This window comes from Triturus cristatus, chromosome 9 (genome assembly GCF_964204655.1).
Source record: "Triturus cristatus chromosome 9, aTriCri1.1, whole genome shotgun sequence".
Taxonomy (NCBI): Eukaryota; Metazoa; Chordata; class Amphibia; order Caudata; family Salamandridae; genus Triturus; species Triturus cristatus.
Window position 1 is genome coordinate 246,743,684 of NC_140592.1, and position 14,312 is coordinate 246,757,995.

The 14,312-nt window shown below is 45.0% G+C and overlaps 1 protein-coding gene across 1 annotated transcript in view; it reads right to left on the reverse strand.

Moving 5' to 3' along the window:
• Positions 1-14,312, reverse strand: part of SYN2 (synapsin II) — a 1,092,985-nt gene that overhangs the window by 292,837 nt on the left and 785,836 nt on the right. Inside the window, exon 7 of the mRNA XM_085624864.1 lies at positions 926-1,068. Within this exon, the coding sequence (XP_085480990.1) occupies positions 926-1,068 (143 nt within the window). The remainder of the gene's footprint in view (positions 1-925; positions 1,069-14,312) is intronic.

Consider the following 14,312-nt stretch of genomic DNA (forward strand, 5'->3'; position numbering starts at 1 on the left):
TTATCTGCAGATTGCCTCATGCTTTAGCTACATAGAATACAACACATATGACTATAAGGTGCAAGTTGGGAAGTTTTTCAACCTCCCTGGCCTCCCAAGCTTGCTAGAGCATGTAGTGCTTTGCAAAAGAAATAGACGTCTATTTCATGCAATATACAAAAAAATAACAAAGTGTACAACATCATCAAACGTGTCAGCAATTTGAGATCTCCCCGGAAGAGCAATTAGCCCAGACCATTTTCTGTCATGGGGCATGCACTGTGCTCACAAGGGACACACGAATTGGCATCAAAGGCGCCCCAATTTGAACAAGGGAACTCGCTCACTTCAAAGAAAATCCATAGGCTCATCAGATATTTCGGGTATTGCAATGTATGCAATCTGTACATGTGCTCGTGTACAGCGCACAGATACCCAATTAGGTCTGTTCGCAATATATAAAACTGTAAACATGAATTAAAAAAAATACTGCAGCTGGTGTCACTAGGTCCATTTCACACTAATAAACCGCACATATGTGTGCTCATATTATGTAATAAGGTTTATAACAGAAGATTTAAATTAGCCTTGAAGAATTTCTTAATAGTCTTACTTTTCTCATCTCTTCTTACAACTCCCTCACGCCTACTGGCCTCAGCATAATTGCTCATTCTGCCTTTTCAATGTGAAAAAAACAAATGAATTGTGGTCCCACAGCATTGCTCTTAGCACCTATGAGGACCTAATATAAGCAATGATTCTACAATGATTCACCAAAGCAGAAAATAGGAAGGAGCAGAGAAACAACATCAGAGGGCAGAATCCACAATTATAAATACACAGGAAGAAGAGGATTGTTTGTTGGCAAGCAGTCATTAGGATACAGGCAATTGACTCATTTCCATAACAGCAGACAGGACCATATGGGCAGGTGTGATGTACTCACATGTAGGCCTTGTAGTTATTGCCTATCTTTTGGATCCTGATGTCGTACTTTGAGTCGATGAATGGCTCCGTGGAAGCGTAGGTCTGGGTCAAGGCCACCACGCTGACTATGTCTTGGAAATCATAGTGGTTCTCCACCTTCACCTGTCCCCATCACAGCAGCAAAGAAAGAGGAACACAGGAACATTTGTTAGAGTAATAAGCAAAGAAACATGAAAACGGTGTGTTAATCTTGATGACATTGTGGTGTTGGAAAATAACACTTGTGGGTGGACATGTTTGGTGGATTGTGCAATTGGAGACACAAGCCCAAGTAAAAATTGTGTACTCCAACAAAGGGACATACACATATCCATCAGTTTAGAGCATTTAAGTAACTGGGATATGCACATCTCATGGTCAATTCTTAGCATAATCTGTCCCACAACTGTGTTTGAGTGGCTTAATTGCAGAATGCCTTAGGTACTATTTGCTCGCAATATTTCAGATCTAAGAAGCATGAATGTATTCCATTTGGTTACCAGCTCAAGCATTTATGAATTGTACAACTAGTAAAGACCCTACTGAGGGTATCTGGCTCCCTCGGTTATTGCTCACTCACTGCTCAATAATTGAAAAAGATCGCTTATATGCTTTAATTAGTTTCAGGGTCCTATTCTATCTTGTGGTCTCTCCTGCTCCTGTATAGGACAGTCAACTCTGTGTAAGTTGATATGATAATGAATCCTTTGGAGTTAAAATGTATATAACCAGTCTTTTGTAGACCATTTTTAATTCTGTCTCTGTAAACTACCTCCTTTCCGGATTTACTGCCCCACCTTCTGATACCATCTACCAATGCAAAGATGGCAGCCACGTTCGCTCCGCTCCTTGCCTGCATCGGCCACTCTCTGATCCCAGTCATTTGCACACATTTTCACTATTTTTATAATCATAGACCTGTTTCAACATGGTTGCTTGTTTTTCGCTGACATGTGGCAGTCGTAGAGTGTGCTATTCTCAATGCTGTTACACAGTAGGTGTTTATTTCACTACTATGGTCCTGCACCACTATACATCTGCAATGCTCAAGATAAATGTCCACATTGATGCATGTTTTACAATAACTATCAAAGGGATAATCCCCCTTACCAGGGCACCTCTAAAATGCGACTGGGTCAGCGTCCAAAGATCGCTTTGGCAGTTGCATACGAATTTCCTTAATTTTGGTAAGCATTGCCTCACCTCTCACTCTTCATCCCTTCACGTGTGTGGTTGTATGCTCATATTCTATTGCTCCAATATCTATTTAGATTTACATATTACTGCAAATTCATTCTCTATGCCCTATGGTTAAGTGCTGTGACCGCCTCATTGTAGAATCACGTTCGTATCAGATCACATTCATTCTTGACTAATTTTCCATTTTCTTGCCCACCCTATTAAGACACTCTCCTCCCTTCCTGAACTTTTCAAGGATTGTTCAATTGCCTTCCCTCTTAGTTTGTCATCACCCAAATTGGAGCTTATGTTAGGTCAGTCATTTTTCCATTTCACTCCTATACTTGGTTGAAACAATTTAGGTTCTGACACATCCCTCAATTGCATGGCTTCTCACCACGTTTTTCACCGCATGGTTTCTCTTCATGTTCCTTGCGACACTGTGTCTTCAGTATGATGCACGCCACAATACCACGTAAGTGCATGGAATGGGAGGTGATCGCATTCCATTGTGGTTGTTATAATTACTAATTTATTTCCCTCTTTACCCTCTTTTTCCCTTTTCTTCTTACATACCTCCGTATCTTTCTCCTTCTTTCCCCCTTTCTTTCGAACAGGACTTTTTTGTCTCAGGCATATATAATTAAGTCCTGATGATGATCCACATATTATAAAGCAGATCAAAATGTTGCCGACACATAGTACCTTGACTATCGCAAATGTCTTTTGCTTTAAAAAAAAAAAGATTGCATTGGTACATCAAAATAAGTTGTGACATAATTTGTTCATTACTTTTACAGTTCCTAAGAAACTGCATGAGCTGTAAAAAATATTTTTTCATTTCTTTGTTGTTTTCTTCTTTTATTATGTCTCCTTGTGTTACATGATTGAATAAACACCTGTATGTTTCTATTTCTGATTATTTATTTATTTTCTATGTTCATTGTTTAGTGTGTATTCACTGTTAGGGACCGCTTGCTCCTTTAGAAATAAGTGGTAATGACCTGGAGCATACTGTCTGGAAAGAGATGGAGCTCCAGTCCCACCTAGAGGTGTTAGGGTTTCTTGAGTGGGTTTGCCTGACCACACGGCCCATGGCAGCCGGAGACAGAAGTCAAAAAAACATGGAGCTTGAAAATGTTTCCCAGGTACCTGCCAGAAAGAGATAGGGCAGAGGGAATGGAAAACCTGCCACTGAGACTGTCACGGTCCAGGAGGAGTTTGAGTCTGAGGGCGATGCCATGGATCCTGCTGGGAAAGACATTGCTGCCCTGGGATACGTACACCAGGTGGTCGGCTGCAAACCAGAGGGTGGCCATCCAGGCAGCTGGTGATACTTCTGGTGATCACCTGAATGTTTGGAGAACAATCTCTTGTTGGTGGTCCACCAGTGCTACAGGGCCTGCCTACTGGTCTGGCTCATGACATACTCCTGGAAGGACATCTTTGGCAAGCCAAAACGTACGCAAGGTCAAGTACCCAATTTTATTGGCCTCGAATGAGAATGATCTCCACACAAGTACCAGGTGCATTGGCAGGGAGACTCCACAGAAGGTATCTCACGGTAACAATGGGGGCAACTTTGGTGTAACATCCCCAAGATACACAGGAGCATCTACCAGCATGAAACAGCCTAAAAATGAATGACTAAATGGTAATACACCCCGACACGACTACGGAGAATGCTTCACACTTCCTCTCCTCACTGTTGGCATAACTAATCAGCAACCAGTGACTTCTTCCACATCTGGTGATCCTGCCCCCTCCTTACCCTATATTAGAAAGAGATCCCGAACCACATTAAAGGAACCATAGGCTTCTCCCTCTCAAACTCATATAACACCTTCATAATTGGTATTCACCCTCTAACACTGACAGCAATGGTGCATTCTGACTAGCGTCTTACAGTTCGAATGTTAGGCATGGCAAACTATGACTTGCTCTCCATGTCGTGGCCCTGGAGCTTCTATCCCACAAGGTAACACACACCGAGAACAAATTTGCCTGCATCTGGCGGCCCCTAATAGATTATTTCTCCAGAATGGAACATTTCTGTTTAGACCACCCCAGTTCAGAGCTCTTCAACTATTCGAACGCACCTCACCTGGATCTGGAGACCCCATCCCATAGACGGGGGACTGGCTCTCCCCCGTAGTGCCTTCGATTTGCTTTACCCAGATCCCTATACACAATATCTGAAGCTTCCACTCGATATATCCCCTCTCCCATATCCTTACTTTGAACAAACATGATCCATATTGCTGTACCCTCGACCTTTCTCTTTCTTCCGAGTTTTTCCTATTGACTACTTGTGTGAACCCTGTCACACCTCTGTTTGCTTTAATATCCTACTGCTTAGCTGATCCAAAGCCTAGAGGCCATCCTGGCTATGAGTTTTGTGCAGCTTTGTTTACGGTCTATACTGGCCAATACTTCAGTTGCCTTGATTGTTACGATGATGTTGCCATTTGCAAAAGTTGGATGTCCGATATATGTTGATTATTGCACTGTTTGTATACGCTCCTTCAATTAAAAGGCTTGAAGTAAAAAAAATGAAATTACATGCCCAAAAAAATCGATATTCTTGACAACGATATCTATACCACAATATTTTTGCATCACAAACTTTTTGGGAGTTCCGATATTAATCACAATAATTTTTCCACACACCATTTCATAATAAGTTAGAAACTCGACCCTGTCTTTACCGCAGGAAACAGCATCTCCTACAGCCACACCACTGAACTCTGGACCAACCAGCACTGCATCAAAACCACAAGCAAGAAGGCCCTCCAAGACAGAATTACCAACAATGCACACAACATCGAAGAACTCCTCAGCATAATCAAGGAGTTCACCAAACCCAACAGCGAGGCCACAGACGTCCCACCCTCCCAAGACGGTTCACTGACAGAAATACGACACCTAAAATATCTACATACCACAATATCAAGTTATAAATATCGATGTAAAAAATATTAACATCCTATATTTATAAGGGTAAGTACAAAAAGATAGAGAAAAAGAATATCGATGTCATAAATATAGTTGTTCAAAATAAAGTTTGTTATATATATTTAAAATAAATAAATTTTAATATAGTAAATAATTTTTTTTTTTTTAAATCTATTAGATTAAATGTACATTTTACCAAATATAACAAATACATTTAATTTAAATCTAAACACACATATTAATATATATATATATATATATATATATATATATATATATATATATATATATATTACCTACTGGCGGTCGCCAGTAGGTAGTTATAGTTAGGACCACGTTTCCATAGGAAATCCGCAACATTCTATTTTAAATAACTTTTGCGCCGGTCGACGAATCCTCGCGAATTTTTCAAAATAGGTGGGGCGCTACGCTCCGCTCCTACCCTGAAAGTCTCGGGGGGATTCGTCAAGCGGGGGCTGAGATAAAAGGGGGTCCCAAAACGCGTTTTTCTCATGCATTTTTCCATAGGACCTTTAGACACAGCTACAGCCCGAACGGCTGAACAGAATTATTTGAAATTTGGCAGAGAGGTAGTCCTCAGGTCAAGGAAGTGCCTTTTGTAGGTTTGGTGTAAATCTGTTCAGTAGATTCTGAGAAAATAGCCTTTAAATCAATATATATATCTGAGCCAGCTTACGGTGCGCTTACGGTGCGCTTACCGTACGCGTACGGTGACGTGCGCGAGCGCGATTCTGATTGGCTCTTAGATCTTAGTAAACATTCGAATCGGCCGAAACCAGGAAGCGGCGGCCGCCATTTTCTCTCTCGCACTCTGAGTGGGGCAGCATAAATGAAGCCCAAAAATGTGTAAAGGGGCAGTATATTGAGATAATAATCACCCAGCAGTGATATACGGGCCCCCAAACAACCCCCATGGCCCAAATTTTTTTTTTTTGGGAAAAATCGCCGATTACGCTTACCGTACGCGTACGGTAAAAATTTGTTTAAAAAAAAAAAAATTATCCACACTCTCCCTACCCCATGTGCAAATAGTGCCCGAAGGGCACCATTTGTTTATTTTCATATGAAACCAATGAAAATAATAAACAAAACATTTCACAACGATGCGCATAATATGTCCCCCATGTGCGCATGGTGCGCGAAGCGCATCGTGCGTACATGGCCCATCCCGCATAATGTGGGCACGCGGTGCGCGCAGCGCACCGCGTGACCACCGTGCGTGCATGGCACTAACTGCGTAAAGTGAACGCGCGGTGCGCGAAGCGCACCGCGTGCTCACTGTGCGCACACGGTGCACGAAGCGCACCGTGCGCGCACGGAACGAACTGCGTTAACTGGGCGCGTACGCCACGAATGGCGTAAAGTAAGTTAGCATTTAAAAAACCGTACAAATTCACTGAAAAAACCATAGGTTTCACACACGTTATAGTTAGGAATTAGCATTTAAAAAACCTTGCAAATTCACTGAAAAAACCATAGGTTTCACACATGTTATAGTTAGCTGTACATTTTACTGATAAAAAACCAATGAAATTCCCCCATTATAGTTACTGTAGGCAACTATAACTCACGCGACCGTAATCCTCTGCTGATGACATATGTGTCTTTATGAAAAAAAAATATTTGTAATATATGTATAGCTAAAATTTAATGGAAGAAGACATGGGCAAATAAGTGTCTACATACAGTATTAGCATCAGCAGAGGATTACGGTCGCGTGAGTTATAGTTGCCTACAGTAACTATAACGGGGGAATTTCATTGGTTTTTTATCAGTAAAATGTACAGCTAACTATAACATGTGTGAAACCTATGGTTTTTTCAGTGAATATATATATATATATATATATATATATATATATATATATATATATATATATATATATATATATATTCCAACGAAGACCTCCCAAAAAGAAGCCAGAGGACGCAGCGGGGAGCTTTCGGGAACACCTTTATTGACAGCTATGTATGGCATGATGCATTTCGGCGTATTGCCTTCTTCGGATGCCGCTAGCTTGACGGGAATACTCCTCCTCACCCCCTTGAAATACACAGGTCCTCCCAATGCGTGGAGGTCAGCTGACTCCTCTGATTGTTCACAGCTGCAGTTCGATGGTAGAGAACTACAGCTCCCATGGAACACTGTTCTGGTAAGTACTGAAAACGGAGCCACAATGTTATTTCCTTTAATGGAAGCTGAAAATACCTAGCAGAGGGTGGGGGTTTGCATGATGAAAAGAGAGTCCCGTAAGTCACAGTCCGGCATTCCCTCAGGTCCCCAACGTTCCAGCCCCAAAACCACAGTTGGGCCGGGCCGTGAAACTGTGATTCAGTGATCCAGCTTCCCCGTGAAGTCACGGGCTGTACCGGACAGCAGCCCCTTGCCTGGCTAGGTGTTGTGGCGGTCCTACGAAATCCGATCCCTCGGTAAACAAAATGCGACAAAACCGCGGTGCCAACAACTCTCAGGACTCTTTGTAGAACGGGTCCTCTTTCCGTGCATGCTGGCAGGCACGTAAACATTCCAACGAAGACCTCCCAAAAAGAAGCCAGAGGACGCAGCGGGGAGCTTTCGGGAACACCTTTATTGACAGCTATGTATGGCATGATGCATTTCGGCGTATTGCCTTCTTCGGATGCCGCTAGCTTGACGGGAATACTCCTCCTCACCCCCTTGAAATACACAGGTCCTCCCAATGCGTGGAGGTCAGCTGACTCCTCTGATTGTTCACAGCTGCAGTTCAATGGTAGAGAACTACAGCTCCCATGGAACACTGTTCTGGTAAGTACTGAAAACGGAGCCACAATGTTATTTCCTTTAATGGAAGCTGAAAATACCTAGCAGAGGGTGGGGGTTTGCATGATGAAAAGAGAGTCCCGTAAGTCACAGTCCGGCATTCCCTCAGGTCCCCAACGTTCCAGCCCCAAAACCACAGTTGGGCCGGGCCGTGAAACTGTGATTCAGTGATCCAGCTTCCCCGTGAAGTCACGGGCTGTACCGGACAGCAGCCCCTTGCCTGGCTAGGTGTTGTGGCGGTCCTACGAAATCCGATCCCTCGGTAAACAAAATGCGACAAAGCCGCGGTGCCAACAACTCGCAGGACTCTTTGTAGAACGGGTCCTCTTTCCGTGCATGCTGGCAGGCACGTAAACATTCCAACGAAGACCTCCCAAAAAGAAGCCAGAGGACGCAGCGGGGAGCTTTCGGGAACACCTTTATTGACAGCTATGTATGGCATGATGCATTTCGGCATATTGCCTTCTTCGGATGCCGCTAGCTTGACGGGAATACTCCTCCTCACCCCCTTGAAATACACAGGTCCTCCCAATGCGTGGAGGTCAGCTGACTCCTCTGATTGTTCACAGCTGCAGTTCGATGGTAGAGAACTACAGCTCCCATGGAACACTGTTCTGGTAAGTACTGAAAACGGAGCCACAATGTTATTTCCTTTAATGGAAGCTGAAAATACCTAGCAGAGGGTGGGGGTTTGCATGATGAAAAGAGAGTCCCGTAAGTCACGGTCCGGCATTCCCTCAGGTCCCCAACGTTCCAGCCCCAAAACCACAGTTGGGCCGGGCCGTGAAACTGTGATTCAGTGATCCAGCTTCCCCGTGAAGTCACGGGCTGTACCGGACAGCAGCCCCTTGCCTGGCTAAGTGTTGTGGCGGTCCTACGAAATCCGAACCCTCGGTAAACAAAATGCGACAAAGCCGCGGTGCCAACAACTCGCAGGACTCTTTGTAGAACGGGTCCTCTTTCCGTGCATGCTGGCAGGCACATAAACATTCCAACGAAGACCTCCCAAAAAGAAGCCAGAGGACGCAGCGGGGAGCTTTCGGGACACCTTTATTGACAGCTATGTATGGCATGATGCATTTCGGCGTATTGCCTTCTTCGGATGCCGCTAGCGTGACGGGAATACTCCTCCTCACCCCCTTGAAATACACAGGTCCTCCCAATGCGTGGAGGTCAGCTGACTCCTCTGATTGTTCACAGCTGCAGTTCGATGGTAGAGAACTACAGCTCCCATGGAACACTGTTCTGGTAAGTACTGAAAACGGAGCCACAATGTTATTTCCTTTAATGGAAGCTGAAAATACCTAGCAGAGGGTGGGGGTTTGCATGATGAAAAGAGAGTCCCGTAAGTCACAGTCCGGCATTCCCTCAGGTCCCCAACGTTCCAGCCCCAAAACCACAGTTGGGCCGGGCCGTGAAACTGTGATTCAGTGATCCAGCTTCCCCGTGAAGTCACGGGCTGTAACGGACAGCAGCCCCTTGCCTGGCTAGGGGTTGTGGCGGTCCTACGAAATCCGATCCCTCGGTAAACAAAATGCGACAAAGCCGCGGTGCCAACAACTCGCAGGACTCTTTGTAGAACGGGTCCTCTTTCCGTGCATGCTGGCAGGCAAGTAAACATTCCAACGAAGACCTCCCAAAAAGAAGCCAGAGGACGCAGCGGGGAGCTTTCGGGAACACCTTTATTGACAGCTATGTATGGCATGATGCATTTCGGCGTATTGCCTTCTTCGGATGCCGCTATATATATATTTACTTTGAAACAATTACTAAACTAATAATTTTAATGTATTTTATAATTTTAAAATTATATAAAAATATAACAAATAAATATACATATACCAATAACATTAAATCTATAAAACAAGTTCTAATTAAATTAAAATATTAGACTTTTTAAAAATCTTTAACATTAGTAAACACAAGTTTCACAATAATAAATAGTAATAGTAAAAAATATTATAATTTTAAATAAATAAAAACTATTATAAGCTATAACAATACAAACTTAATTATAACATTTAATACACATACTATTCCTACTACAACCTAAATAAAACTAAGCAAACTATTAAAGTAAATACATAAACAATTTACCACTCCCATTGATCGAACACCTCCCAAGACCTGAGCAACAGACTCTGCACCTTCTTCTACCACAAGATCAAGACTATCTACAACAACTTCGACACCCAGGCCCACTCCACCATACCAGCAACCACCACAACTAACGCTGACCCCCCGAACGACTTTGCACAGCTGGTCCCCACTCACTACAGACAACACCATAAAGACCATGAAAAGCATCCACTCTGGAGCACCTTCGGACCCCTGCCTGCACCTCATCGTCCACGGAGCCACCTCAGCCTTCGCATCTGAGCTATACCAAACCATCAACTGCTCCCTCAAGACCGCCACCTTCCCCGACAACTGGAAATATGCTGAGATCAACCCCCTTATGAAGAAACCCTCCACATCTTGGACATCTCCCAATCTGGATTCCGAAGCAATCATAGCACTGAGACCACCCTCCTCGCTCCTATCGACAACATCCGCTCCCTCCTCGACCAGGGCAAAACATCGTCCCTCGTCTGACTGGACCCTTCGACATCATCTCCCACTGCACCCTAGCCATAAGACTCCATAATGCTGGTATCCGAGACAAGCCCCTCAACTGGATCCGCTCCTTCCTCACTAGTAGAACACAATGGGTTATACTCCCACCGTACCTCTCAAAACCGACAGAGATCAGCACGGAGTACCCCAGGGATCCTCCCTCAGCCCCATCCTTTTCAACGTCTACATGGCCCCCCTCGCAGCCATGGTCAGGAACCATGGGCTCAACATAGTCTTTTACGCCGACGACACCCAGCTGATCCTCTCACTCACCAAAGAACTCACTGTCGCCAGGAACAACTTCCACAAAGGAATGAAAGCCTTCACCGCCTGGATGAAGGACAGCTGCCTGAACTTGGACAAGACAGAAGTCCTCAACCTGGGAGCCTCCGCCTCTGCTTGGAATGACTCCCGGTGGCCCTCTGCCCTAGGAATTCCCCCTACCCACAAGAACCATGCACAAAACTTCGGCTCCCAAAGGACCGCCAGATCAACACTGTCTCCTTGGCCTGCTTCAACACACTCTGCCTGCTTCTGAAGACTTTCAGATGGATCCCCACTGAATCCAGGAAGACAGTCACCCATGCCCTCATCAGCAGCAGACTCGACTACAGCAAAGCACTCTACACCGGCGTCACCAAGAAACTTCTTCGAAGTCTCCAGAGTGTCCAGAACGCCGTAACAAGACTAATCCTCAATATTCTCTGTCGCAGCCACATCACTCAACCTCTGTGACCTCCACTGGCTCCAAGTTGACGGAAGAATAACCTTTAAACTCCTCACCCATGCATACAAGGTCCTTCACAACGCCAGACCTGAATATCTGAATCACTGCCTCACATTCAAACAGACACCTCCGCTCCGCCCAATCTTCCCTGGGTACCATCCCACGAATCTGCAAGACCAAAACCGGAGGAATGTCCTTCACCTACCTCGCCTCCAACACATGGAACCCCCTGTCCATCCACCTCAGGAAATCACCCTTGTTGATGTCATTCAGGAAGCACCTCAAGACCTGGTTGTTCGGATGAACTCAGCAATTAGGGGCCGATTACAATGTTGGTCCGAAACTCTTCCGAACGGTTTCGGAATCGGTTCCGGCCGACTCAGGTTCGGCGAGTCCGATCGACTGATTACGATGTTTCTGAACATCGTTCGGTAGGACTTCAATTGATTTCTATGGGAGCCTGTGTTCCGAACAAGAACACAGGCTCCCATTGAAAAAAGGGGTGGTTGCAGAAAACATTGCGCCCTGTTGCAGGCACCCAATGGTGCCTGCCACACTGTGCATGGTTTTAAAGGGGGGTCTCTCGGGTATCCCCACGGACCCCAACGGGAGGCCTCAGGATGAAGGGGGGCCTTCGACGGACCCCTAAAGTCAGTTTCCAACAGCAAGTTTGAGTCGGGCAGGTCGACTCGGACCAGCTGTCAGACTGACATTACAATCACTCGGTTGGAAACGGTGTCCATATCAACGTACAAATAGGCTCCGACAGACTCCGGGTCTCCGAGTGCCGATCGGAACCGATTCGAACAGCCCAAATGGTTAACTTCTATCATATTTGGTCGGTCGGAAAGGTTTCTGAGTTGGTCAGAATCATAGGTTTAGAAACGGTTCAGGAGAATCCGAATGCCGTTCAGAGCCTTTCCGACCAACATCGTAATCAGCCCCTTAGTCTGATCCAATGCACCCCACACACACACACAGGGTCATGAGACTCTCACGGGTGAGTAGTAGTGCTTTACAAACCCTAATTGATTGATTGAAAGATCTGAAGTGACAAAAAATGTAAAAAGCATATGATACCTAAACTAACTGCATACCATAATGCTCGGTCTACAGATGTTTACAATAGGATTGCTTGTATATGAACTGAACATTAGAATTTTCAGTGTATGCATTTCTACCCTTATAAACATACTATATGATAATAGAAGCCAAGGGCCTTATCCATACGTAGGGTGGCGGCACCATTGTCTTATTTGCGCTTGTTTATGCATTACCTCTGAATGACCATGCATATATCACTGTGTTTGTATGTGTTTGTTTGCACTGTAATGTTTTGTTTGTGTTGCCTTTTCTGTACTCATATCTAGAAGTACGTTACATCTGCCCACGTTTGCCTATAGTGTTGCCAATGTAAATCTTTATGTATGGGTGCATGCACTACCCCGAAGACAGACGAATTGGCTTTGCCAATGCTTTTTAATGGTGCAGTGATTTATGAAGCACAACAGTGTGAAGAGACCTCTACTTCTTAGAACTCACAATTAAGCAATCTAACAGGAAGCAACAAAGCAGAACCTGGACGGGGTAATACTAACTTTGTTTACAACTGTTTTTAATTAGGCTTTAAGTATTCATGATATAGATCAATGGTGTAATAGAAAAATGCTACACAACACACACCAATCACGTCCCTCGGGGAGTAGCCCAGGCATTTAATTGCTACTTATACATCATTCCTATACATTAAACTTCACACAATAAACAATCCAATCTCCCCAGACCTTGCAATGTTTCTCCAGGAAGCCATGTGATTTTATATAGAAATTGTTCTGCTGCAGCGCAGTAGTCCATCCCATGTCTCCATTCAGATGCCAGCGGGGCCAGTTCTGATCTCCAGCACCATGCTATGTCACTCTTAACAATAAGAAAGCTGAGTGCCACAGTTGCCACTTAAAGTCTTGTGTGAGATGTCTCCCCCCACTTAAAGTCTTGTGTGAGATTTCTCCCCCCTACTTAAAGTATTGTGTGAGGTGTCCCACCCACCATTCATCAGCACCAATAGGAGTCGTTTTGGGTCAAGTTCCACTGGGTTGCCCACCACTTTTGTGAGTATAGTGCAAATGTTGTGCCAGTAGTGCTGTATAACGGGGCATTCCCATGTCATGTGATCAAAGGTTCTCGGGGCTGATTGACATCTCAAGCACTGTGGGTGTGGTAATACTAACTTGAATGCGAGTTTCATTGCATGACACCGGCTTAAATAAAGAGGAGTGGACTTCGTATACTCCTGAGGCGGAAGCCGGGAGCTGAACTGCTTTTTAAAAATTGTTATTTCCTGTGTAACGAATAACTTGTTTGCTAGATTTTAACTTTGCACTCACCCTTCCGGCACCACCAGATCCTGTCCTCGAACCGCCCTCAACAGCGGAGCTATCGCTGTAGCGGAACGCCCCTAACAAACAATTCCAGTCGCCATCGACGGCGAGGGACGAGGCCACGCCTACCCTTAGGCCACGCCCACACGCCCTTTCTCACCCTTTAAATAATGTGTAACCACCGGACGCGCAGCGGACGGGCGCAGCGGGCGCGCCGTTTGCGCGCCGAAGGCACGCCTAAGGCAAGCCCGTCTGTGCCCGTCCGGGCCCAGACGGCCTTAGGCCCAGACACTATGCCCGATTCTCAAAGGAGCATTACTTACACCCAAGACATGCTTCGAGCATTGAACTCGAATAAACATCCCAAGTGTAAGTACATTCTCAAGGAAGCCAACCCTTTCACGGGCTGTGCCCGCTGCAATCCGACGGAGGAGAAGGAACGTGCTCAAGCTCTACGACTTGGCCTTCTCAATTGCAGATCTCTTGTTAGACACGCTCATGAGATAAATATCCTCGTCCAAAATTCTATGCTGGACATATTGTTTCTCACAGAAACATGGATGACGCCGAACATCGACTTTGACATGGTCAATGCCGTCCCCCCAGGCTATCAAATATGCCTTTTAAACAGACCGGTCGGTAGAGGCGGTGGGCTAGCCATCCTTTATAAAGACCATATCACCTGCAGGATC